This window comes from Danio rerio, chromosome 3 (genome assembly GCF_052040795.2).
Source record: "Danio rerio strain M-AB ecotype USA chromosome 3, GRCz13ab, whole genome shotgun sequence".
Taxonomy (NCBI): domain Eukaryota; kingdom Metazoa; phylum Chordata; class Actinopteri; order Cypriniformes; family Danionidae; genus Danio; species Danio rerio.
In genome coordinates this window covers 51,435,001-51,461,021 of record NC_141023.1, presented here as the reverse complement: position 1 = coordinate 51,461,021, position 26,021 = coordinate 51,435,001, and the positions used below count along the sequence as shown (strand labels likewise).

At 33.9% G+C, this 26,021-nt stretch overlaps 1 protein-coding gene, 2 long non-coding RNA genes and 1 other non-coding gene across 6 annotated transcripts in view; 1 reads left to right on the top strand and 3 right to left on the bottom strand.

The window, feature by feature from the left end:
• The window catches only part of LOC100536643 (zinc-binding protein A33), a 38,865-nt gene extending 18,813 nt beyond the window's left edge, over positions 1 to 20,052 (bottom strand). The window contains exon 1 of the mRNA XM_087245132.1: positions 19,573 to 20,052. Within this exon, the coding sequence (XP_087101258.1) occupies positions 19,573 to 19,971 (399 nt within the window). The 5' untranslated portion in view covers positions 19,972 to 20,052. The remainder of the gene's footprint in view (positions 1 to 19,572) is intronic.
• The window catches only part of LOC147846039 (uncharacterized), a 531,070-nt gene that overhangs the window by 269,542 nt on the left and 235,507 nt on the right, over positions 1 to 26,021 (bottom strand). The window lies entirely within an intron of this gene.
• The window catches only part of LOC141381282 (uncharacterized), a 7,604-nt gene continuing 1,228 nt past the window's right edge, over positions 19,646 to 26,021 (top strand). Inside the window, exons 1-3 of one of the 2 annotated variants that reach the window (XR_015481241.1) lie at positions 19,646 to 19,986; positions 20,076 to 20,202; positions 23,895 to 25,540. This is a non-coding gene — a long non-coding RNA (uncharacterized LOC141381282). Of the gene's footprint in view, positions 19,987 to 20,075; positions 20,203 to 23,894 lie in introns of both variants that reach the window. The other variant, XR_015481240.1, reaches the window with a different exon arrangement.
• On the bottom strand, positions 23,486 to 25,842 carry LOC147846043 (uncharacterized). The gene is made up of 3 exons (XR_015481237.1): positions 25,698 to 25,842; positions 24,021 to 24,094; positions 23,486 to 23,950 (listed from the first exon to the last, which is right to left on the bottom strand). It is a non-coding gene; the product is annotated as an uncharacterized LOC147846043 (transcript).

Here is a 26,021-nt window from a genome sequence, read left to right as displayed (position 1 = left end):
AGAATATTAGTAGTTCACTTATACTTGTAGTAGATAAATAGTTTGTGCTGGAAATGATGCAATGAAATGATGCATTTATGTCTCCACTTAAACCATCCATATAAGAACTGTCGGTGCTGCATGCTCAATGCTTCAACATTTGCACCACAGGTCTGACTTTCCAAACAATTTAGCGTTATAATTTATAGTGATACAGTGTCCATAGTACTCTAGTGTCTTGAAACTTGCAAGAGTACAGCTAGTGTAGCCTTGGTTAACTAGTAGTACACAAAGCAGTTACCACAAGGGATAGTGTGTTATTGAAAACATGTCATGCAATTTGTAGAAACCAATTTAGAAAACAACTGAAGTAACCGCTGAGCATTTTTTCTCAGAATAAGTGCAGTTTTAAATTACCTGTGGATTTTGAAAATGTTTATAATTTAATAAAAATTATAAACATTATTAAAAAAAATTATAAAGATAATTGTAATAAAAATAACAAAAGCTTCAAACATTATTCAACCATGTAATGAACTTACACAGTCATATGGTCAAAGTATACTTGTTGCTAATCAAATATAGCCCATAAAAGTACATTAAATACCCAAGAGAATATGCTGTAGTACAAATTATTTACAATTCAAATATACCAAATTTAATATTTCAAAATATGGCATTTCAAGATAGCAAATAATTAATTACATTGAATTATACAGGCTCTTTGTCTAGCTGCATGTATACTTTTTATGTTTATGTGATTTGATTTTAATATTTTTCTCACTGCAGTAAGCAGTTAAATTTGTGTTATTATAAGATTACCGTCTTTTATAAAGATTTGACATGTTCGCAGTTCATTTCAGTTAAGTCGACTCAAACAAATTTATTCTCTGTCTTAATACATGTGTCTATAACATTATGTAGAAAAATTATGTGTCCCAATTAATCAAAGGGTGTCAAAATAACTACTAACCAAATGTACTTAGAACACGTACTGTAATAAAATTGTACGCGTAAACCAATGACCAAGCATACTGTAGGACCAATAACTAAACGCTTTCTGTTTGTATAAGTTTAAATATACTTAAGTGAGGTTTAAGTTTATTTCTGTGCGGCATCTAAATACAATTATGTGGATATGTACACAGACAATGGACTAAATGTATAATTTCTTATGTTTAGCTTAACAGAAGTGTACTGATAGCAGACTTACTGGGGTTGATGTGTATTGTAGAGCTCAATGTGACAGGACATGACTTCTAAACAATCGAAGAGCATGTCTGACCAGTTTGATGGAATATTGAAATGAATGTCAATTACAAAGTAAATAACATTAATTTAAGCAGCTTTGTCGTTTTGATAGGAGTGAGGAACTTTTTTTTGAGAATAAATAAAATTGAAAGTTGTAAAAAAAAAAAATACTGTTATTAAAAAAGTAATGAAGTAAAAGTAAACATTAATTTTAACTGTACTCAAGTAGGGTACAAATCATAAAAGTAGTACTTAAGTACAGCAATCAGCTAACATTGTTCAAACATTGTTCGAGTACTTTACATCTGTGATATTGTATCTATTTCAAAGACCACTCTAAAAATGTCACAATATAATGTAAACATGTTCATCGAAAGATTGTCGTACAAAAAGTCAGTTATATGTAAGTTGTATGCTTACATCCTGACAGACAAACTAAAATATTATAGATTTACAGCAAAACAAAATGTTTGTCTCAGGAAGTGCAGTTCTTTACTGATATGACTGTCTGTTTTTACAAAACAGCATGACATGTACTTTTGTATATTTCTAACACTTTTACAATGTTGCATCAAAGTTGCAGAATAGTGAATAAGAAAAACACTTTAATATTTCAATTTGTGGAAACATTCCACAAATCTCAACCAAACAAGTTAGAGGGGTCAGCTTTACATACCCTGACACACATTTACCTTTCAAAATGCTAAATATTCAATTAGTACAATCAGAAGCTTTAACTATTTACCAAAATGTCAAGCACATGATGTTTAACTAAATGTATCAGCTTTTTATTTCAACTTTATCATAAGTATATCACTAAAATTATTGGCCAGAAAATAGATTTAGTATCACATAACATAAAAAAACAAACAAAAAAATTGCTACTCTGCAACAAACATAAGCAAACGGTTTTGGTACCTTTTGTATAAAATTGGTGAATATTGTTATTCGTAGATTATCTGATGGTAAAGTGTATGTTTATATATCTCCAGAACGTATAATGCATAACTTGATTTTTAAAATTTCTTTATGTTTTAACAGAACAAATTTAAGAAAGCCTAGGTTTTTAACCAAACTTGACTTTTTAAAATAACTTTTATCTAATAACCAATTATGAGGTAATGGCTCCTAAACTTGATCTCTTTCTTGACCTCAAAGGCATTGTAATAAGTTATGGAATATGGGTTATTTCATAAATTTAATTGTATTTTCTAACAAGTATAGTTCACTTAAATTCTAAAAAGAATATGCAAGTGTAGATGTAATCCTATTTCTTCTCAATCATTCTTTGAAAAAGAACACTATCATGAAAGATGCAAATTTCAGTTAAATATGTGACTGCTTTGAGCCCAAATAGGAAACCAAATAAACAATTGTATTGAACAATTCAAACTGCAGAATAATGTTGAAAAGACTGTACATATTTGCTTAAAAACATTCAAATTAATTGTATTGTCCATTTTGGCAATGAGTTTTGAGATGACTTCAGCTGTGCATTATATTTTATCAACCTAAAACTAAAACTAAAATAGGTATCCCTACATCATCACGCCTATGTCTTAAATAAAAGACAAGATGTCAACTATCATGAGTTTTATGACACCATAGCAGATGTTCATAGTACCTCCCCGTGAGTGAGGGCGGGCCTGTTTGAATGTGTAGATAAAACACCCATTTTTACTTCTAGCTACCAAGGAGTAATGCTTCTGGCTACAGTCACTGATCCTAAAGCTTTCTACAAGAACCAATTGATCAGGAGTAAAAAGAAGATTAAAGACATAAAAAGGTACTATCTTTGAGGACCACAGCCCCTACTTTGGTCTTGTTTGCACTGAACTATTAGGGCTGAACTATCGCTGTTTAAGGACACAGGCCGCATCTTTAAGGTACTACTTTATATGATCTACACAGATTATGGGTCAAACTTGGTATTGTGATTAAAGAAAAAACTTTTCTTAAAAATATTTTCAGATTTTTTTCTGACAGCCACCATGCAAAGATGGGTGGTTGCTATTGTTCTCAAAATACTGACGATAATGCGCATGAAAGGCCCGAGTACGAGTGCAACCCTGTTTTTGATTGTCAAATAAGGTCTATTGTGGACAACATGTTTAAACAGCATTATAGGGACCATATGGTTTTTCTTCTGGAGAAGATCATTAATGATGTGTGTGATTCTAAACATGATTGTACGGAGATGTCAAACGTGTGAAAAATCTCAAGAGAGAAATGGACGTTGTGAGAGGGACCTAAACTCATGGGCCGATACGATAAATCATTTGACACACCTGTGTTTTCATAACAATGGTGCTGTCTGTGAAACCAATACAAAAATTCTGGAGGTGCTGACTGAATTGAGTGATGAGATGGGGGGTAACGCAGGTTCTATGTATGTCCACATATATAACAGATATTTGTGTGTCACTGGTTTCACAAAACAAAATAACAAATATTGCTGAGATTGTGGATGTTATGACTAGCCACATACTAGAACATGACAGAATGCTTTTAGCAGCATTTCTTTGTTGTTTGGTAATATTCAGTAATGTCTTTATTGTTCTGGTGTACCCTGTTTTTTCTTCAATGTATGACTGTATAAATGTATTTTTTTTTCTTAGTTAATTTGTCTTTATTATGGTAATGCAATCCATGTTTGTTTGTTATGTACTACTCTATTTCAGTGTATATTTACTTGAAATAAAAGTTTATCAACTCAAGTGTCTATGCCTTTCCTGTAAAAAAGTAAAAAATTGAGCTAGGTGCAAAACATGATGGTGTGAAACAAATCATAGAAACATTGTCAAAACTGATTAAAGCCCTGTATTTATGCCAAATGTATATTTAAACATTTAGAAAATTAGAATGTTGCATAGTGTGTCAAGGACTGGTCACTTGTTTAAAGCAAATGTATAAACTGTAGAACATTTATTAAAATTGGTTAACGTTTAAGTCAACCCAATAACACACAGTTCTCATGTATAACGGTTTTGTAGTCAGTTTAGAAAGACAACCTAATTTTTTTTTGCCCAATTTAGTTTTAAAGATGCACTGACATACAATTTCATAATTTATCTTTCATTTGAAAAAGTATTTGAACAAAAGGTATACATAATATTGTTGGTTGTCTCTGGTTTAAAACCAAAACATTCACAACGCAAACTTTCATGACAGTTCAAAAGAATACAGTTTTAATACACAGTACATTAGACACTGTTGAACAAGATATTAATACAGATTTAGTGGCAACTATTCTTTTAGTTTTGTAGACAGATCGCACTATTGACAGATCACACTAATATGTTTTTCTCTTCTTTTCATTCTTTTATAACTTGTTTTAACACATTTGATCTGTTTTTATAATTTTTTTTTATTTTTTCATTATTTGTTTTTATTTTTCTTATAGTTGTATCTTTTATTCCTGTTTATGTAAAGCACTTTGAATTACCACTGTGTATGAAATGTGCTATAGAAATAAACTTGCCTTGTCTTGCCTTGCCTTGCCTTTGTAGATTCATAGTTCTCGTGAAAAAAATATTGTGAAGAATTAGACACCAAAAGATAATTGGCAGTAGAAATGGTTATTGTGACATTTACTGTATGCATTGTAACGGACGCTATAAGAGTTGTGTAAAATTAGACTTTTAACACATACGCAAAAAAGTTTGTAAAGACATTTTGTGATTAAAAACTGCAGCACTGGTTACTTGAATTAGGTCAAATATTTGGGTGAGATGCCCGTGGTCATAAAAACATAATCAAATGTTTCAAAAACATTCTGCATCAGAAGGTGGATAAAATAAACTTACTAATGCATTAAAGTTTACTGCAAAGTATTCTTAAAATAAGAAAGTGTTTACTCTTTGTTATTATTGTGTTTTGCTGGCAGTATTAAGTGTAGCCTTCAACTGCGATACAAATAATTGTGGCTAAGTGTTGTTATTAATGTTACTTGGGACACTTTAGAGGTTAAAAAGCATTAAAAAATCAGGCGTTGAGCCCCAGCCGTCTGGATGAAACCCCAACTTCTAACCTTTACACCATATTGGTGTAACCAATGTATTTCAAAACATCACTTTTTTTTCTTTCCCCCACAAATGAAACATTGTTGTTCCTAAAAACTCCAGAAGAAAGGAGACAACGTTAAGTAACTTTTGAAAACTGACAGTTTTAAAAACATGTATGCTTTGTTACATACAAACTCTGACAGTGGTGCAAAATTACAGATTTTTAGCACATGCATAAAACGTTTACATTTTGTGTTGAAAAACTGCTACAGAGTGGAAAATCAAAAGCATGAATTAGGTCAATGCTATTGGTTTGTAAAAAATAAAACTCCAGTCATGCAGTAAGTTTAATGAATAGTATTTTAAACATCACTTTTCCAAGTGAAATGCACAGATAAAGCTTTTATATTCAGAGTGAAAAACATTATGCTAGATTTTAGTTTGAAAATTTGAAAATGTGTTTGCCAATAAAAAAACATTGTTTAAAGAAGTATATACACTCCCAACAAATTGTGTGTAGTGACAATAATCTTGATTAAATCTATTGGTAGAAGAAAAGCATTATTTACCCTGTAAAAAAGTAATCAGTCTACTTTCAAGAGCTACTTGTAAACTGGACTAATTTTGACAAATTTGTAGACTTACTAGATTTGACACTGTTGTATGAACATATAAATGGTGGAATCAGTAGTTAAACTAGAAAATTTTACTATAAAACATTAAGTAGATTTAACTAAGGACTGGAGCTGTACTGTTTTTAGATAAACTGAGAGCCAATTTTTCTTCTTAAAATAATTATCAGCGTTTTCCCATTATTCTGAATAATATACATATTTCTCTTTATATGATCAAGTATTTGCAATGAAATAAAAACAGTTTAAATTTAAAATTCAGTAACTAAGTTGTCTAGTAATGCAATTACTACAATTTATTTTAATAAAATTACATTTTATTTATCTTTTGAAATAGAAATAACAATAATGTCTGATAAGACTGATAAGTCCTTTTTAGTAAATATTTTATGTTGATTTTTTAAACCAACACCATTGATGACCAGTGCTCAAAACATTAGGCTTTGGATTAACTGTATTACAATGTGTACCATAAATTACAGGTCATACATGTAAATAAATTGAAAACATGTTACTCAAAGGAAAAACTTTCATTTTAAATAGTTTTTCATAAAAAAAGTTTTCATTAATTATAAAGACAACTTGAATTTACATCTGTGTTTTTCAACATTTTAGAATATTACATTTTAGATAACGTTGTTTTAAAAGGTGTGACAATTTATTGTCAATAAAGATTAAGATTTGTTATTTACTGGATTAATATTGTAAACATTTTTCCAGAGATTGGTTGCGGCTGGAAGGGGCTCAGCTGCGTAAAAACTTGCTGGATAAGTTGACGGCTCATTCCGCTGTGGCGACCGCGGATTAATAAATGTGCTAAGCCGACAAGAAATATTGTAAACATATTTAAATTTAATAGTCAGACAAAGATACATTAAAAAGTTTGTGTGTCTTTAAATATGTATTAATGTAGTAATAATGTAAAAAACAACATAACCTATTAATGAACATATTTAGTAAATACTGTGTCATGTATTCAAACATACAAGGCCAGACCCAAGTTCGCTCGAGCGCATGCACACGTACACACACACACACACACACACACACACACACACACACACACACACACACACACACACACACACACACACACACACACACACAGAGACACACACAGAGACACACACAGACACATACATATGCATACAGTTGACTGTATGTGGATATATAGATATCAGCACACTTTCTAATCACCTAACAACATATAGTAGTTAGTGGGAGACACCCAACACATACAATCAGATATACATATTCTACATCTGATATAAATCTATCTTTCACAAGCAGTTGACGGGATGTTATCCAAAGTTTTCCTTATCATCACTCACACGCTCAGGCCCAGACTGACACACAGAGGTAACATCGGTATGAAAATAAAGAAATGTTTATGTTAATAGTTTATTAATTATAATATAATATAATATAATATAATATAATATAATATAATATAATATAATATAATATAATATAATATAATAATGTAATGATATAATATAATATAATAATGTAATGATATAATATAATATAATAATGTAATGATATAGTATAATAGAATAATCATGATATATAATATAACTTAATTAAATTTAATATAAATATCAATATTATAATAATATAATAATATAATATAATATAATATAATTATAATATAAGTTAATAAAATAATGATTTAATATAACTTAATATGATATAAAATATAATATAATAATATAACATAATATAATATAATTATAATATAAGTTAATAAAATAATGATTTAATATAACTTAATATGATATAATATAATACAATACATAATATTATTTAATAAAATATTAATTTTATACAACTTAATATAATATAATATAATTTGATGTAATATAATAAATATAAATTACTGTAATAATTAAAAATATTAAATAATGGTTCTAATAACACTAATTTAATTACCGTTATTATTATTATATTAATTTTATTTCAGTTTGATTAGAATTTAATTACCAATATTTTCATTACCTGGAAATAGCCTATTAATTTAATTAGGCTGATAAAAATCTAATTTAATTAGGCTGATAAAAATCTAATTACCGGAAATATAATTTAATTAGTCTGATAAAAATCTAATTACCGGAATTATTATTTTATATTAAACCGATAAGAATCTAATTACCGGCACTATAAAGTTTATATAAAAGGGGCGGGGCTTAGACCGGAAGTCCCGCCTTAGGGGCGGGGCTACAATCCATCAAACTTTTTGACAGGTGCCGCATCATAATAACTACTATGGACCAATCATTGGCTTTTTTAAATGTCTAATCATCTTGTTTAATCTCACCCCTTTTTGCAGGACAGTATGACAAAATTTTGCATGCACAAACTCTAGTGTGATCGCAGCTTAAGAGCTTGATTAGCTAGCCCGGGGGTGTCTGATTAGGGATGGAACTAAACCTTGCAAGACACTAGCCCTCCAGGGAGTTTGGTGACCCCTGATTCACATTAAATTTATTTACACACAAAACCAAATTCAGAAGATATTTTCTCCTGAATTAAAGAGAATTAAAGAAAATAAAAGAGGACTATTAATTGAATATATTGTCCTTGGTGATTTGCATAACGTAAGTTGATGGTCAGCCAATTTTGAGCATAAAAATAAACACATACAATAAATCCTCAAGGCTCTTGATGATACACCGAGGTCTTATAAAGCAAAACGCTTAGTCTGCAAAATAAATGTTACTTTTTTTATATTAGTATTTAATTAGTCCGCAGCCTGTGCAAACAGTGGACGGTATCCAATGCGCAAGCACACACCTGTGAGGTGACAATAAGGTGAGAATTCCCGTTTTGACAAAATGGTTCTTAACTGTGATTGTAAATTACACTTGTACACTTCTAAATAAAGCTATGTGAGCTGTCACTGTCACTTTTCCTTTTCAAAAGGTACACTTTTGTACCTGAAAGGTCCATATTGGTAGCTCAAAAGAATATAATAGTACAAACAAGTTTTAAGAGGAACACTTTTATACTTTTTAGGCACTAATATTTACCCTTGATGTATTAATAGGTATCACCCTAGTGACAGCTGGCGTATTTCTAAAAGTGTTGGTATGACTCTATTCTGGAAATTGAACTTGTCTGAGTGCATGTTCGTGCATATGTTATTAAGCAAAAAAAAAGATTTTATGTTCTCTTGAGATGGTTTTGAAACGCATTTGTTAAGTAAACTCAGACATAGCAAAGATTACATCACATAACTATATACAAAGACTATAGAATACACAAGACATTTCACTTGTATAATTTGAATGGCGAAAAGTGTGAATGAATATGTGTCATTTGGCGATTGCTATAGACTGACATTTCTCCAGGCGAGGGGCTGGGACTAGAAGTGATTTTTTCAAGACACTTCTATACAGCTTAAAGTGACATTTAAAGGCTTAACTAGCTCATTAAGTGAGCTAGGCAGTTTAGAGCAATTAGGCAAGTTATTGTATAACAATAGTTTGTTCTTTAAACTATCGAAAAAGAAATTAGATTAAAGGGGCTAATCATTTTGACCTTAAAATGGATTTTAAAAATTAAAAACTGCTTTTATTCCAGCTGAAATAAAACAAATAAGACTTTCTCTGGAAGAAAAAAAAATATCAGACATACTCAGACAATGTTCTTGCTTTGTTAAACATAATTTGGGAAACATTTAAAAAAGACAAAGGGGGGCTAATAATTCTGACTTCAGCTGTATATTTAATATTCATGTATTCTTTACCACGATACATTTGTGATGTAAAATGAAATTATTATTTGCATTTCAAATGTCATTTAATTTTTTTCTAATGCAGTTCATCTCGTTTCTTTCCTGACAAAGAAATAACAAGCTAGGTTAGTACTGACACCTTGTGGACAAACTCAGTAGCAAAAACAATTCAATGTGCTTAAAGTATCTGAGATAGCAATACATTGCATTATGATACACACATAATTTAGTTTAAAAACTGAAGTATTCCTTGGGCTTGTCTCAGCCTTATGTGATAAAATACTATAGTAATGTATAGTAAATCATATTATTTCTTTGAACGATATGGTAAAGTACTTGAATTAATTTTTTGTAATAATTCTGTAGTTGCTTTAGAAATACACTTATAGCAACATAAACAAATTACAGAATTAGGTTTTTAACAACAGCAAATGTCATTCTAAGAACCCCATTGTAGCAAAAACGTAGTAAAGTATACTACAGTTTGTGTTTATTTTCAACAGTTTATTATAGTTAATACTACAGTATGCTGTAGCCTTTATTTAAAAAAAAAACAGTATATACCATATTCAGTATGATACACTTTACTATAGTATTGGTCAAAAGCACTATAGTTTTTACTATAAATTACTATAGTATTTTACATGTGTGGTGTAAGTGAATTATCAGGTAGATGCTGAATATGTTTTATGATTCATTAGGTCAAAATCAGCATGTGCATTGCAACCAGGCCTTGACTTGTTAAGGTTTTAAGCATAGTTAATAAAGCAATGAAGACTTTCACATGGCTTATTGCTTTTTAAAAATAGTCACTCCATATTTAGTAAGATTTCACTAAATAAGAAAAGCTAACTTCTTTGGCTCTGTACTGATATGTGAAATGGTCACCAAGCAACAGTAATGGGTATGTCTGTAGAGTATTATACAATTGCTCTGAATGCAGGTTTAAAAATCTGAATTTAACACAGGAACAATCTGTTGATGTGTTGAAATCTTTGATTCTGAAAATTGTGTAATGCACAGGTAGTTCTAGGCATTGTTGAAAAAATTATTCAAAATAATCTTGCTTTTTTCAACAGGGCCATAGCCAGCCTGGTGAAATTTTAATTTAATTTAATTTAATTTAATTTAATTTAATTTAATTTAATTTAATTTAATTTAATTTAATTTAATTTAATTTAATTTAATTTAATTTAATTTTATTTTATTTTATTTTATTTTATTTTATATTATTTTATTTCTTAAAACACTGACCTTTTTGCAGTAAATCACCTCATTTTCTACTTAAGTAGGAAGTTTTAATAGGTTGCATTTTAGTGACATTTTATATATATATTTATATATATATATATATATATATATATATATATATATATATATATATATATATATATATATATATATATATATATATATATACACACACACACACATATATATATATATATATATATATATATATATATATATATATATATATATATATATATATATATATGGTGGATGGTCATCATAACCACACTATTTAATGTACCAAAAACATTTCCTAAAGATTTAAAAGGAAGACACATTGACACATTTTTTAATACAAATTTATTACTTATCTTATATCATTAGAAAAAAAAAATATAGGAGTTTGTTAAAGTTTTAAATTAAAAACTAGATCATTAGGATCAGTAGAACAATAACAAACTGCGAGCACATTAAATTTTCCTCAGTCACGGTGAAGCGACAGCCACCAGAGGATTATGCTTGGAACCCCCCTGTCTATGGGCCTATTCAATTATTAGGAGAAATCATTGTAACTCAGTGACGAACGATGACGTCTTCTTTCATCTACACTGTAAAATCCGAAAAGTTAAGGTAACAAACCATTTGAGGAAACCAATTGCAACAAACCATTTGAGTTCAAAAACTAATCCTAAAGGGTCCTGTAAACTTAATCCATTTGACTAAACGAAGAATCTTGAGCACAGTAAAGCCCAATAAATGAAGAAAACTCAAACCAACTGAGTACTGAAAGAGCTAATAAGTTAATATAACTCAAACCTTTTGAGGAAACCCATTGCAACAAACCATTTGAGTAAAAAAAAAAGTAGCTTTATGAGTACTGTGAACCTATTCCATTTAAGTTTAAGTAATGAGGTAATTAATTAACTCATTACCTTCAACACTGAGTTCAAAATTCTTTACAAATTAGTAGAATTAACTTTCAGTAAATTTTGAGTTAACTACACTCATTTCATTTGATAAAATTGACTGTTGGGTTTTACAATGTATGTATTCTGGTGGACATTGATGTGCTTCAACATGGAGCCAATAAGGAGTAAAAAACTCACAAATGTGCTTAAACATATCTGAGGTAGCCATATTTCAGATGAGCTATTGGATATTCTTGTGTCATGTACATGCATGCGCATGACTTCTGATTCTAAAGTGCAGACTTAGGGATCTAACATGTCATAACTGATAAAAATTCAGGCAAATAATGCTCTTGAAAGAGCAAAACTAGTTTTAGCTTGTCTACAATTTTGCAAATAACAATGGAAAAAACAGGATAATCAACTTCTTGCTTTGAGGTAAAAGATTTTAAATGCACTTCTCGTCTAGTGGTTCTTTGTCTTCACACTGTGCATTTAAAATTCTTTAAAGCTTTTATCCCTTACTTGACATTTTTCTGCAATGCTGAAGTATGCTTTTTTCTGTGTGTTTTTGATTTTATCCCAATCAAGTTGCCTATAGGGAAATGAGTAGGAATAACAAATGGATGGAAAGGTCAACTACTTGTTTAATTCAATTCGATTCATGTTTATTTATGGAGAGATTTTTAAAATGTAGATTGTCAACGCAGCTTAACATAGAAGTTCTGGTAAACTCAAACAGTGTCAGTCCAGTTTTCAGTGTTTAAAGTTTAGTTTAGTTCAGTTCAGTGTGGTTTGATATTCACTACTGAAAGTCCAAACACTGAATAGCAAATCCATTGATGAGCAGCTCCACAAGTCCCAAACCAAGCAAGCCAGTGGCAACAGTGGTGTGGAACAAACTTTACCAATCGACAAAAGTGAAAGGAAAAAACCTTGAGAGAAACCAGGCTCAGTTGGGCAGAACCATTTCTTCTCTGGCCAAACATCTTGTGCAGCTGCAGCCTATGCCGCAGGCTGGAGAACACTGGATGTACATCGTGGAGAACTGCAGGTCTGAGTAGGTAACTGGCGGGTAATTATGTTGGCCCACAGGATCAATGCGAAGACTCGCCTGTCACTCATTTGTCACTGTAGTCTTTCAGGAATCAGCCTGATGCTCTCCGCTCCTTCTTGACCACATGCAGAATCAGCACAGGATACGACCTGGTCCAGGATTATGGATACATTGGTGATCATTTCTTCACAGGAAAGAGAAAAAAAATGCTCTCGCCCTCCGAGCGTGAGGAGGAGAACCCCTTGATCCCGTTAATGATCCTTCCTTCAACAATAAAGTGTGTTTACGACTATACATAAAGATAAAAAGGAATATAATTGCAACATCACAAACTATTTTTTATGACTAAATCACGCAATCACTTTCCATTGATTAATTCCCTATTTTTCAGAGATCGCCACAGTGGAATAAACCGCCAGTTACTCTGGTATGTTTTATATATATATTATATAAATTATATATTAATACACAGAAAATCATTGGGAGCATCAAGCTGTTAATCAAACTCAGGTCACCTTGAGCACCATGGTGCTATGTGTCGGCACACTTAACCACTAGTCTGTTGGCTCCAACACTCTTGCTTATGTTTTATACAGCAGGTTCCTTACAGACTAAAATTCATGGAGTCTGGAAGTCTCAAGCCAATAGAGAATGTGTTGTTACAGCACAATGGGAATTCTGGGAATTTGGCACATGGTAACCTCTATAGGTTAATTGTATAACATTTACTTGGACTTGAGGTAAACTCTAAGCACTCCACAGTTTGAGATGTTTATAGACAATTATTACTATAAAACAGCTTTTTTTATGGTGATTTGCAATAGTTTCAATCGTGTGCTCTTGAGCATATACAAAAACATGGCAGAATGCAACTCACCATGCATTTCCATTCCATAAGGTTTCAATTGCTGCACCTGCTCTAATGTGAAGAATAAGGTCAACACTACAGGGCACTATGAATATGTGGCTTTGATTGGCTGATGAGCAATCTATTTTCAGATAAACGCACAGCTATGTTCCAGGCAGGTTTTGATCACATTACAGTTCTACATAATGTAGAATGATTGCAGTTATTTCAAAGCTACATTCTCAGAAAGATAAAGATACAGGAGCTGTCACTGGGGCAGTACCTTTTCTAAAAATACATTTTTTAACTCAAAGAGTTCACAGTGGTTCCTCAAAGGCACATATTAGTGCCCAAATGTACCTAAAAAGTACCTTTGATGTACCATTATAGACCCTTCAGGTATAAATATGTACCTTTTGAAAAGGACCAGTGACAGCTCCTGTACCTTTATTTCTGAGAGTGTACAACAATCAAAAATCACATCAAAACAAAACAGAAATTAGTTTAATACACAGGGGAGCAGTTTGAGGACAGAAACCTGACTAATGTCTTGAAATACAAGACACAGTTGATCTGAACTGTGGCTTTAGGTCTGAGAAAAGTATAAGCAGATAGTAAGTCTACGAAAAGAGGTCGAGCCTTCTCATTTATGACTCCTTAACTCTGGAATAGCCTTCCTGATAATGTACGAGGCTCAGACACAGTCTGAACTTCAACTCTAAAAACTGGACTGACACAGTTGGCTCCATCAACACCATGAGTGCACATTAATTCCTAATAACTCACCAGTTTCATTTATTCATTTTCTTTTCAGCTTAGTCCCTTTATTAATCTGGGGTCGCCACAGCGGAATGAACCGCTTCCAAGCTGCAACCCATCACTGAGGGGGATTCATACACACTCAATCACACAAATACACAACAAACAATTTAGCTTACCCAATTCACCTGTACCGCGTGTCTTTGGACTTGTGGGGGAAACTGGAGCACTCGGAGGAAATGCACACCAACACGAGGAGAACATGCAAACTCCACACAGATATGCCAACTGGCCCAGCCGAGGCTCGAACCAGCAACCTTCTTGCTGTAAGGCGGATGTGCTACTCACTGCGCCACTGTGCAGCCCCCCGACTCACAAGTTTGCCATACGTTTTTGGATGTTGGTTCACTTAATATGTAAGAAATTCGTCTGCCACTGCCCAACTACTACTCTAAATTGTGTGTTGAAGCTTATTTCCCAAAAGAGCTGAATTCTAATGAGATGTTAACAGTTTCTTGTTTCTGCACTATTTGAGATGATTACATCTTGAGCAAATGATTACCTATTGTAGAATGGGGATGGGTATGGAACAGTGAGAACAATAGTGGTTAGCAGTCGCCTTACAGCAAAAAAGGTTGCAGGTTCAAGTTCTGGCTGTTCATTTTGTTTGGAGATTTCTGTGTGCGTAAAACAAATAAAAAAAACGCAGCGTAAAACAAATACCAGAATAGTTCAATAGTTCATTCCGCTGTGGCGACCCCTGATAAATAAGACTAATCCAAAGGAAAATGAATGAATGACTGACACTGATAACCATCTCAGACAGGTGTTGAAACTTAAAGGTGCAGTAGGTCAGGGTTTCCCAAACTTTTCAGCCCGCGACCCCCAAAATGACAATGCCAGTGACTCGTGACCCCCAATATTCTCTGAGGTGATGGTTATAAATACAGAAACCTTGTATGCAATGACGCGCACAAACACACCAATAGACCCAAGTCTATTCTTTGTTTTTTTATGTATGTCAGTGCTGTAAATGGGCTAGAAAGTTTAACCTGGTGTTACAAAATCTGCTGCATCTGACAGTATTGCTGTGTCTTTAGTATAATGTAATTACCCGAGAAGTCGCAATCCAATAGAACTATAAGCTACTATAGTAACAATGTAGTTTATAGTAACTATAAATGACTATTTTTTTCTCTTCAGTAGGTTATTGATAAAATACAGTAAGTCTTAAGGTTTAATAAAAATTAATTGATTTTTGAAAATCACCAGGCAACCCTCTTCATTGTCCCACGACCCCTCGGGGGGTCCAGACCCCCACTTTGAGAACCTCTGCAGTAGGTGATCGGCCAAAATGCTAATCGGATAGCATATTATCTTTGGACGGCAGGGGAGGGACTGTGTTTCAAAGCCATGCTTCCTGAAATCGTGAAACGCGTGCACCGAGACACGACAGCAGACAACCCACTAGTTCATTTCATTCCACAGTTAAAAATGTAGTTAGTGGTTGGCCGGCGGTGTGCAACAATTATACTTATTACAAAGCCACACTTACATGCTATTTCAGAACGAATATTCAGAGTAGCATGGTAAACAATATCGGGAGCGCATCACAGGCTGTCATTGTTCAAAAATTACCTAATATAAAACCAACTTTAGCTCAATATCGCAGGCTAGGAGGAATAGCGCTATTTACTGATGTTTTGTTGTTAAATACAAATCTATAGCTGCGTCCCAAATGGCACACTATACACTATTCACTCATGCACTATGCACTTATGCACTTATACACTCAACAGGATAGTATATGTATGTAGTGTCGTCCCAAATGGCACACTGATGTTTTTTTTTTACTAAGCGGAAATTCAAACCATTTCCCTGATGACGTTTGACGGTTGCCAAATCAGGGAAATAAACGACCGAATTATCAAATACACCTGCTGTGAGTATTGCTGCATTCACCATCGGGATGCGCTATAATCACTCTCGTAGGAGAATTTTGCTTTCACTATCTAAAATAAATAAAGTCAACATGTGCGTCCGATAGCTCCGCCCTTTCCGCTACGTAAGCAAACCTGCGGTCGTTAAGTGCGTGAAGTGTCCATCATTCCACACTTCATTTTAGCGGCTGAATGAGTGCATCATCCGGGTAATTAAAGTGCACTTATTATTTTTAGAGTTTTCAGTGTGAACACACTACTTACACTCTTTATACTACAAAATGGCGTAGCATAGTGCATAAGTATGCGATTTGGGACGCAGCTTATTTTATTCAATACTTTAAAAGGACCTTATGAAACAGAAAATAGTCACATCCATCTATCGCCAGAAGATTTCAGGGGCTGAACAACACTTCTGTGCATATAACCAATTTATAAAAACTCAATGTACATCAGCTCTTTATACCTGTCTAAGAGAAATACATCAGCCATGGTGTCTCCTTTCTCCAGCGTGCAAAAGTAACTCCAGTATTGATTCGGGATTTTATTGATTCAGAACTTGCAGTGCTCATGCTGGTGGGTACACGCTAATGGCGGATATGCGTGAACAGAGACGCACAAAAGCCCAAATCTACATTTGTTAACAGACAGTTATGGCTACTTAGCAAATTTTTAGTTTTATGCCTCATCCAGAATATAAAAATACATTATAAACACAGTTAGATCATTTACTGTAATCATTACTATTGGACTGTAAAGAGACTTTCAACCAGCACAACAAACAAAATGTTTGTGAAGACAATCACCTGCTGCACCTTCAACAAAGAAAACACTGCTTTGGTGGCTGCCAAGGTCATGCAAGGAAGGCAACTTAATTTACATTTAAAGGCAGTAAACTAAAACTGTATGAAATGTTTGGGTTTAAGAATGTTCATTCTGACTCTAAACCCAGGGTACTGCCATGTAGGCTACTTCAAGACTGCTATCCTGAACAAACATCTCCATTTGAGATCTTGTACATCCTCGTTATTTTTTTACTTACACTTCATACCTTTTTCAAGCACTAGAGCTTCTTTGAGACCTGATTGTTTGTAGGAGGCTGTTGTATCAGTATCAATACTGAGGTGCACATTCTCAGAAATCTGTCATTTCTTCTGCTTAGTCCCTTTATCCATCAGGGGTCGTCACAGCGGAATGAACTGCTAACTTATCCAGCATATGTTTTACCAAGTGGATGCCCTTCCAGCTGAATCCCAGAACTGGGATAGATGTAAACACTCACTCATTCACATCCATACATTACGGCCAATTTAGTTTATTCAATTCAATATATGAGTGATTATACGGCCATCCTTATTTGTCCTTTGATCATATATCCAAAAATAAATAAAATTTTGTTCAAATTCCTTTTTCTTTGTCAAACTAATCATAAAACCTACTTTAAAAATTTTTTCTACCTTTTTATTGTATTTTTCATATAATTCAACCTCCTTTTAGGTGTCAAGATCACTGTTTTCACCTGGTTGAGTTTTAAACTTCAACAATGAAAATTACATGTTAAAATATTATTTATCTGATATCTATTTGTGTATCTTAATTAAGCACTAGTAAAAAAATTAAATATTTTACAGTTGATGTGAGACTATTATCAATATTATTTTTAATACAAAATATAGCTGCCGCAAAGTATCAGTGTCATTTCCACAACACTGTAATGTCGCTTTAAAAAGTTTGTGTGAAAGATTATTTAGGTGGTTTCTATGAAAATGAATAGTGCCATCTGAGAACATGTTAAAGATGGAGGGAATTTACATTTTTATCAACAACACTTGAAGAAAAATCAAGATAAATATTGCTTAATAAGGAAATACATTTATTCCACATCATTTCCAAACATGTTGTACCTTCAAAAATGTTTTTAAAAACCAAACAAAATGAAGGTATAAATAAGAGTGTTTTGTATACTTGAAAGGCTAGCATCAATTCAAAGCTAATCGGTGAAGCTATTTAAATTTTTTTTCACAATAAACTGTTGAAATGTCATTTCCACCACCACACACATTTTTCAAAATATTTAAAAAGTTCTCATGACACATTAAAAGTGTATTCACAATGTATAAGTTCATGCTCTATTTAATATACAAATTCAGTTTATTTATTTTCAAATAATGTCTTTAACAAATTAAGAGTTAAATTAATTTTTAGAATGTGACAGGTGTACAATTCAGCATACAACTAATTTATTCGATGGACAAATGTATAATTAATATATAATATATTTAAATACATATATATATATATATATATATATATATATATATATATATATATATATATATATATATGTTTTTTGTTTTTTTTTGGGTGGGGGGGGGGGGTTGTTTAAACTAGATACAAAAATGATCTTAAACTAGATGTTTGACTGCCATAATTTATTTCATTTTGAAATAAGCTGTTCTTTGATATGTGGTGAAAATTTGTTCAGTTCACGATAGAAAAAATTGTTTTTCTTCTTATCTTAAGTTTGTCCTCTTACAGATCTTAAAACTAGACACATTGTTACACTTATGAGGCTATGTTATGTTAACAAGTTTTTTTACTCAACTTTACAAGGCTAAAAGTGCCCAAAGTTGAAGAATGGCCCATATACATGGGACTGTGGGGGAAACCGAAGTACTCGGAGGAAATCCAAGCAAACATGGGTAGAACATGCAAACTCCACACAGAAAAGCCAACTAATCTAGCCGAGGCTCAAACCAGCAGTGAGGTGAACGTATACTCACAGCACCCCCATGACGCCCATCTCTTTTCATCTATATACTTTTTCTCTTTTCCAGCCAAAACTAACCTACAATCCACCAGCTGAATGGTGACTATCGCAACTCCTTTCCGACACAACCCTCTCTGACCAGCATTACCCTTATTCAATCCAAGTACACTATTGAAAGATTTATCTAACATTTTGGACCCTTTTCCTAGAAAACAATGGAACTCATATGCCACACTCATAGCTTGAGCTCGGGGAATGTACAAGATGTTGTTTGAAAGCCTGCCATGATCTCTTTTTTTTTTTTTTTTTTTGGCCGAACAGACCGAGATAACGTCAAAGCAAACTTGATAAACAGCATTCTTATGCGCTGCCGCTGTAAATCATGAGAACACCAGTACTGACTGCTGCACAATGTGAACCAGTTAGAGGAAACAATGTGGCCCTGTCAGACTCTACCTTGCATTCGAGAGCCGCCTCTTCTGTGGGAGAGCAGTCGTGACCTTTGTGCATTTTTGAGGCTTGGCAAACCACACAAATGGGCTCCTGATCCACCAGACAGAAGAGTTTAAGCTTCTCCCCATGTCTCCAGCAGAGGAGGTTGGATCCTGATGCATTCCCCTGGCCTTTTCCCAGCTGAAAGGCTTCGCACAGGTTTTTGAGGGCCCGGTTTGAAGGAGGGCTTTTCTTGGAGGCTCTTCTCCTGCAGACAGGGCAGCTGCGAAGCAGGGCACTCTTCCAGAAACGCTCCAAACATCTCCTGCAGAAGCTGTGGCTACAAGGCAGGAGCACCGGATCCTGGAAGATCTCGCAGCACACTGGACAGGACAGATCCTCTTCGGGCAGGCTTGTGGACATCTTCTCTTCTAGCAGGTGCGGTTTTAAGCGGAGGGATTGGACATCTTCACAGGTGTCGTTGCTTAAAACAGAAGATCTGATGAAGTGTCTGTCTTGACATGCAGCTGAAGAGAAGGAGTGGTTTGAGCACACTCGACTAGTAAAACTAGAAGTGTTTTGAGTGATCGGAAGAGCTGGTGACTGAACATCCTCATGCTTCAGTCTGTTCCTGGAGTCTGATTTGAATAGTAGGTGTGGTTTCACTGTTTACATTTCTGCTATGTCATATTAAATGTATTATTAATGCACTGTGTCTGTGTGTTTATGTTTATGCAGAGTTGATGTGTATTTAATGTCTTAATGCCATAAAGACATTTTAGTATTTTTTTATTAAATGCAGTTGGAATTCCTTGAGTGTTTCAAATGCAATCTGTAAAAATAAAGCAAATAAACATCAGCATGATAATGTTTCATTGCATTTTAGTATTTAGGAGAACAACAAATGTTATGTTTATGCATCATGACTTAAATTAAATTGTAATCGTTTACATTGTTATTGTTTACACGTAATTGTATTACTCAACTGATGCGAATTCGTATACACTACAAGAATTTACATACACACACTCACTGGCCACTTTATTAGGTACACCTTACTAGTACTGACCCTCTTTTGCCTTGAGATTTTTTGAGATTCAACAAGGTACTGGAAATATTCCTCAGAGATTTTGGTCCATATTCACATAATAGCATCATGCAGTTGCTGCAGATTTATCAACTGCACATCCATGATGCGAATCTCCTGTTCCACCACATCCCAAAGGTGCTCTATTGGATTGAGTTCTGGTGACTGTGGAGGCCATTCGAGTACAGTGACATGCTATTGTCATGTTCAAGAAACCAGTCTGAGATGATTCGTGATTTATGACATATGTGTTATCCTGCTGGAAGTAGCCATTAGAAGATGGGTACACTGTGATCATAAAGGGATGGACATGGTCAGCAATAATACTCAGGGTAGGCTGTGGCATTGACACAATGCTCATTTGGTACTAATGAGCCCAAAATGTGCTAGGAAAATATTCCCCATACCATTACACCTTCACTGCCAACCTGAACCATTGATAAAAGGCAGGATGGATCCTTGCTTTCATGTTATTGATGTTATCATCCGAATGTTTTAGCAGAAATCAAGACTCTTCAGGCAACATTTTTCTAATTTTCTATTGTCTAATTTTAGTGAGCCTGTGCAAATTGTAGCGTCAGTTTCCTGTTCTTAGCTGACAGGAGTGGCACTAGGTGTGGTTGTCTGCTGCTGTAGCAAATCCGCTTTTTTGGACCATTGTCTGTAACCCTAGAGTTGCTTGTGCATGAAATACTACTGTATACTATTTCAGAAAACAGTTTCTGAAATACTCAGACCAGTCTGTCTGGCACCAACAACTCTGCCATATTCCAAGTCACTTAAATCACTTTTTTTTCTGCAGCAGATCATCTTGACCCTGTCTACAAGCCTAAATGTGTTGAGTTGCTGCCTAATTAGAAATTTGTGTTAATGTGCAGTTGGACAGGTGTACCTAATAAAGTGGCTGGTGTATGTGTGTGTGTGTGTGTGTGTGTGTGTGTGTGTGTGTGTATGTATATATATATATATATATATATATATATATATATATATATATATATATATATATATATATATATATATACAGTTGAAGTTAGAATTATTAGCCCTTCTGAAATATTACACCCTCTGTTAATTTTTCCCCACAATTTCTGTTTAACGGAGAGAAGATTTTCTCAACACATTTCTAATCATAATAGTTTTAATAACTCATTTCTAATAACTGATTTATTTTATCTTTGCCATAATGACAGTAAATAATTTTGACTAGATATTTTTCAAGACACTTCTACACAGCTTAAAGTCACATTTAAAGGCTTAACTAGGTTAATTAGGTTAACTAGGCAGGTAAGGGGTAATTAGGAAAGTTATTGTATAACGATGTTTTGTTCTGTAGACTATCAAAAAATATATATAGCTTAAAGGGGCTAATAATTTTGTCCTTAAAACGGGGATTAAAAATTAAAAACTGCTTTTATTCTAGCAAAAATAAAACAAATAAGACTTTCCTCAGAGGAAAAAATATTATCAGACAAACTGTGAAAATTTTCTTGCTTTGTGAAACATAATTTTGGAAATATTTAACAAAGAAAAAAAAATTAAAAGGGGGGCTAATAATTCTGACTTCAGTTGTGTGTGTGTGTGTGTGTGTGTGTGTGTGTGTGTGTGTGTGTGTGTGTGTGTGTGTGTGTGTGTGTGTGTGTGTGTGTGTGTGTGTGTGTGTGTGTGTGTGTGTGTGTGTGTGTGTGATCTTGTTGACTGTTGTGTGTTCAGCTAGAACCAGAGGGATTGGGTTCTGTCAGGAGCGCTGGGTCTCTCTCTGGTCCTCTCCTTCATTCTGGTTCCTCTTCAGTTCAGTGTTTTCACCTGAGCTGAGCCTAGAGCAGTTTTACTACCTGCTCTACAAAAAAGTGTGTTCATGACTTTACATGAAAAGTAGAATAATACAACAAGAACATATAAGAGCATCAAGCAGCATAACGAGCTGTTTTTAACCTCTAGAAATTGATGTGAACCAGATCGGAAGTCTCCAGCCAAACAGATTCCAATGGCGGCGCCCGCTCATACTTGAAGACGAGCAGTAAAACTATTCATAGTTCATTGATTCTGTCTTTTTCATTTCATTTCTGTGATCCATGCATACTTTTGTCATTTGATAAAGGAATCTCAACTCTTTGTACCCCTTTAACCCAAAACATTAGTTTCCGGTGTTTTATTTTTAAATTTCTTCTTAATTTTACATTTGTTTGATTTCATATTTTGGTTTGATGTTACATTTAATGATGCTGATAATGAATGGATGTCATTTATAATAACGATCCCATTCAAACACAGTTGTTTAACAGAAGAAATAGGAGACAGGAATCTGAAATGTATGGGTTTAAGTAAAATGTTCATATGCATTTTATTCTATTATGGTCTGATAACATCTCTTTAACATTTCAAGTAAAAATATTGTGGTTTAGAGCATTTCTTCAGAAAATGGCAGCTGCCAGAAAAACTCGCTTAAATTCCTCTAAAAACTCCTCTAAAGCTAAAACATTAGTATTGTGTCGAGTAAAATGAGCATGTCTGAAAACTTGATACTATCTGGTTATTTTAGTCAAAAAAGAGAGAGAAATGTTTAAACGTCATTTCTATATTTAGGAAATGTCACCAATAATTTACAAAAAAAAAAAAAAAAAAGAAACAAACAAAAAAAATATATTGACTAATTACCAGAGAAATGTACAAAATCTAAAATGAGTCAAATCTCTGATTTTAACACGATCAGTTGATTATTTTTATAGGAAACCCCATCTATTAAGCTAACTTAATGAAGAGATAACAAAGCTTTTTTAACATTATATTACAATATTTAACAGCTTGGAATGAGTATATTTTCCCCTTTTCTTCTTTTTTGTCAAAGAACACTTTAAAATGAACAGTTTTATTTAGGGAAGGATACTTTACATTGAACAAAAGTGAGGATAAAGTCATTTATATTGTCTTACATTTTTAATTCCCGTAAATGCAGTTCTTCTGAAACTTCAAGTCATCAAGGAAGTGGAAAAAACTCCTCCCTGTAAGTCTGTTCACTTTGCCCTTCACCAGGACGTAGATGTCTGTCTGAAGGGCTGAAATCCCACCTGAAAGAAGCAGAGGAACAGGATGCTAAAACATTTAGAAATAGAAACGAATATGTGGTATCAGAAAGCTTTCAGAAAATGAGCAATTGTGATCATTGTCAAGTGTTTTGTATCTGCTGTGTAGTCTGTTGTCCAGCGGAGGGTTCCAGCAACTGCGGGATGGTTTCTGAAGGTTTGTCTGTCCATTTCAGGATGGCCAGCCATTCTGGATCAAACTCAAGCGTCTCCTAGAAGGTTCCTCCACAATCTGCAATGACAAAACAACTGAATCTACTTCTGGATTTCATTACCATGCTGGAAGACGGCAGGATCATTACCTTCAGAATGAAGACATTGGTCAACTTAGAGAAACTTGCTGATCTTCGGGGCAGCATTATTCATTTTTCTTAACCTGAAGGGATAAACATGTTGTTATTAATTTTAAACTGATATCTGCATTTTATTCTGAGCCTTTTTCACAAAGTTCATGTCTGAAACCTGTAACTGCAAGAGTTACTTGAAACTTGAGTTCACACTGACGTTGATGTATAATAATGACAGCATGCAAGCCGTTCGCAAGTAAATTGTCCACTTTTTGTTTAAAATTACTTTCATGACACTAAATTTCAAATATGGATGAAAACAAATGTTCTGTGGGCATACGTTGTAGCAGATATAGTGTGCACTCACCTGCCACTTTATTAGGTACACCTGTCCAACTGCTTGTTTCTAATCTGCCAATCACATGGCAGCATTTCAATGCATGTAGACATGGTCAAGACGATCTACTGCAGTTCAAACCGAGCATCAGAATGGGAAGGAAAGGTAATTTAAGTGACTCTATACGTGGCATGATTGTTGTGCCAGACGAGCTGGTCTGAGTATTTCAGAAGCTGCTGATCTACTGGGGTTTTCACGCACAACCATCTCTAGAGTTTAGAGAGAATGGTCTGAAAAAGAGAAAATATCGAGTGAGTGGCAGTTCTGTGGGTGCAAATGCCTTGTTGATGCCAGAGGTCAGAGGAGAATGGCCAGACTGGCTCCAGCTGATAGAAAGGCAACAGTAACTCAAATAACCACTCGTTACAACCGAGGTGTGCAGAAGAGCATCTCTAAAAACACAACAAGTCCAACCTTAAGGCGGATGGACTACAGCAGCAGAAGACCACACCAGGTGCCACTCCTGTCAGCTAAGAACAGGAAATTGAGGCTACAATTCGCACAGGCTCACCAACATTGGACAAAACAAGATTGAAAAAATGTTGCCTGGTCTGAGTCTCAATTTCTGCTGCGACATTCGAATGGTAGGGTCAGAATTTGGCATCAAGGACATGAAAGCATGGATCTGTCCTGCCTTGTATCAACCGTTCTGGCTGGTGGTGGTGTTGGTTTAATAGTGTGGGGGATCATTTCTTGGCATACTTTGGACCCGTTAGTACCAATTGAGCATCATATCAACAATCGACAAATCTGCAGCAACTGCGTGATGCTATCATGTCAATATGGACCAAAATCTCTGAAGAATATTTCCAGTACCTTGTAGAATAGATGCCACAAAGGCTTAAGGCAGTTCTGAGGGGAAAAAGTGGGTCCAACCCGGTACTAGTAGGGTGTACCTAATAAAGTGGCCAGTGAGTTTATGTTACAATTAATATGTGCACAACTTTATATATAATATATGTATTTTCAGCACATTTCGAAAGATAATAGTTTTAATAACTCTTTTCCAATAACTGATTTCTATGATCGTTGCTCTGATGACAGCTCATAAAATGTTACTACATACTTTTAATGAATAAGACTTTACCCAGAATAAAATATATTATAGAAAATACTGTGAAAAATTCTTCTGTTTGGGAAAAATTTGAAAAAGAAAACAAATTTACAAGAGGGCTAATAACTTTGACTACATACTGCAATGAATGCCATGTAGTGTGTGAAACAGGCCTAAACTAAAGGGAACCAAAAGCTTTTTATTTATCAAAAGCATAGAGTGACGGTGAATGAGGACCCACCTGGTGCTGCATCAGAGTTGAGTCGAGTGCAGGTGAGCAGAGATCCAGTATCTGGACTGCAGGTGCTCTAGACACTCAGCAGCAGCAGCAGCAGCAGCAGCAGGGCTTCCTAAAGTACTGAGAAACTTTAGGAAGAAACTCCTTCCTGTTGAGGGAAAAGTAATCCGTTACAATCTAAAGTCACTTAAAAAGGTAGCTCAATGTGTTACTTAGTTACTATTTAAGGAAATAAATGTGAACGTTTGTGTTATTTACTTATTTATTTAGAGTACGGGCTTATAAAGGCCTCTGCTTATTTGCAGTTATTAATCATCTAAACTTATT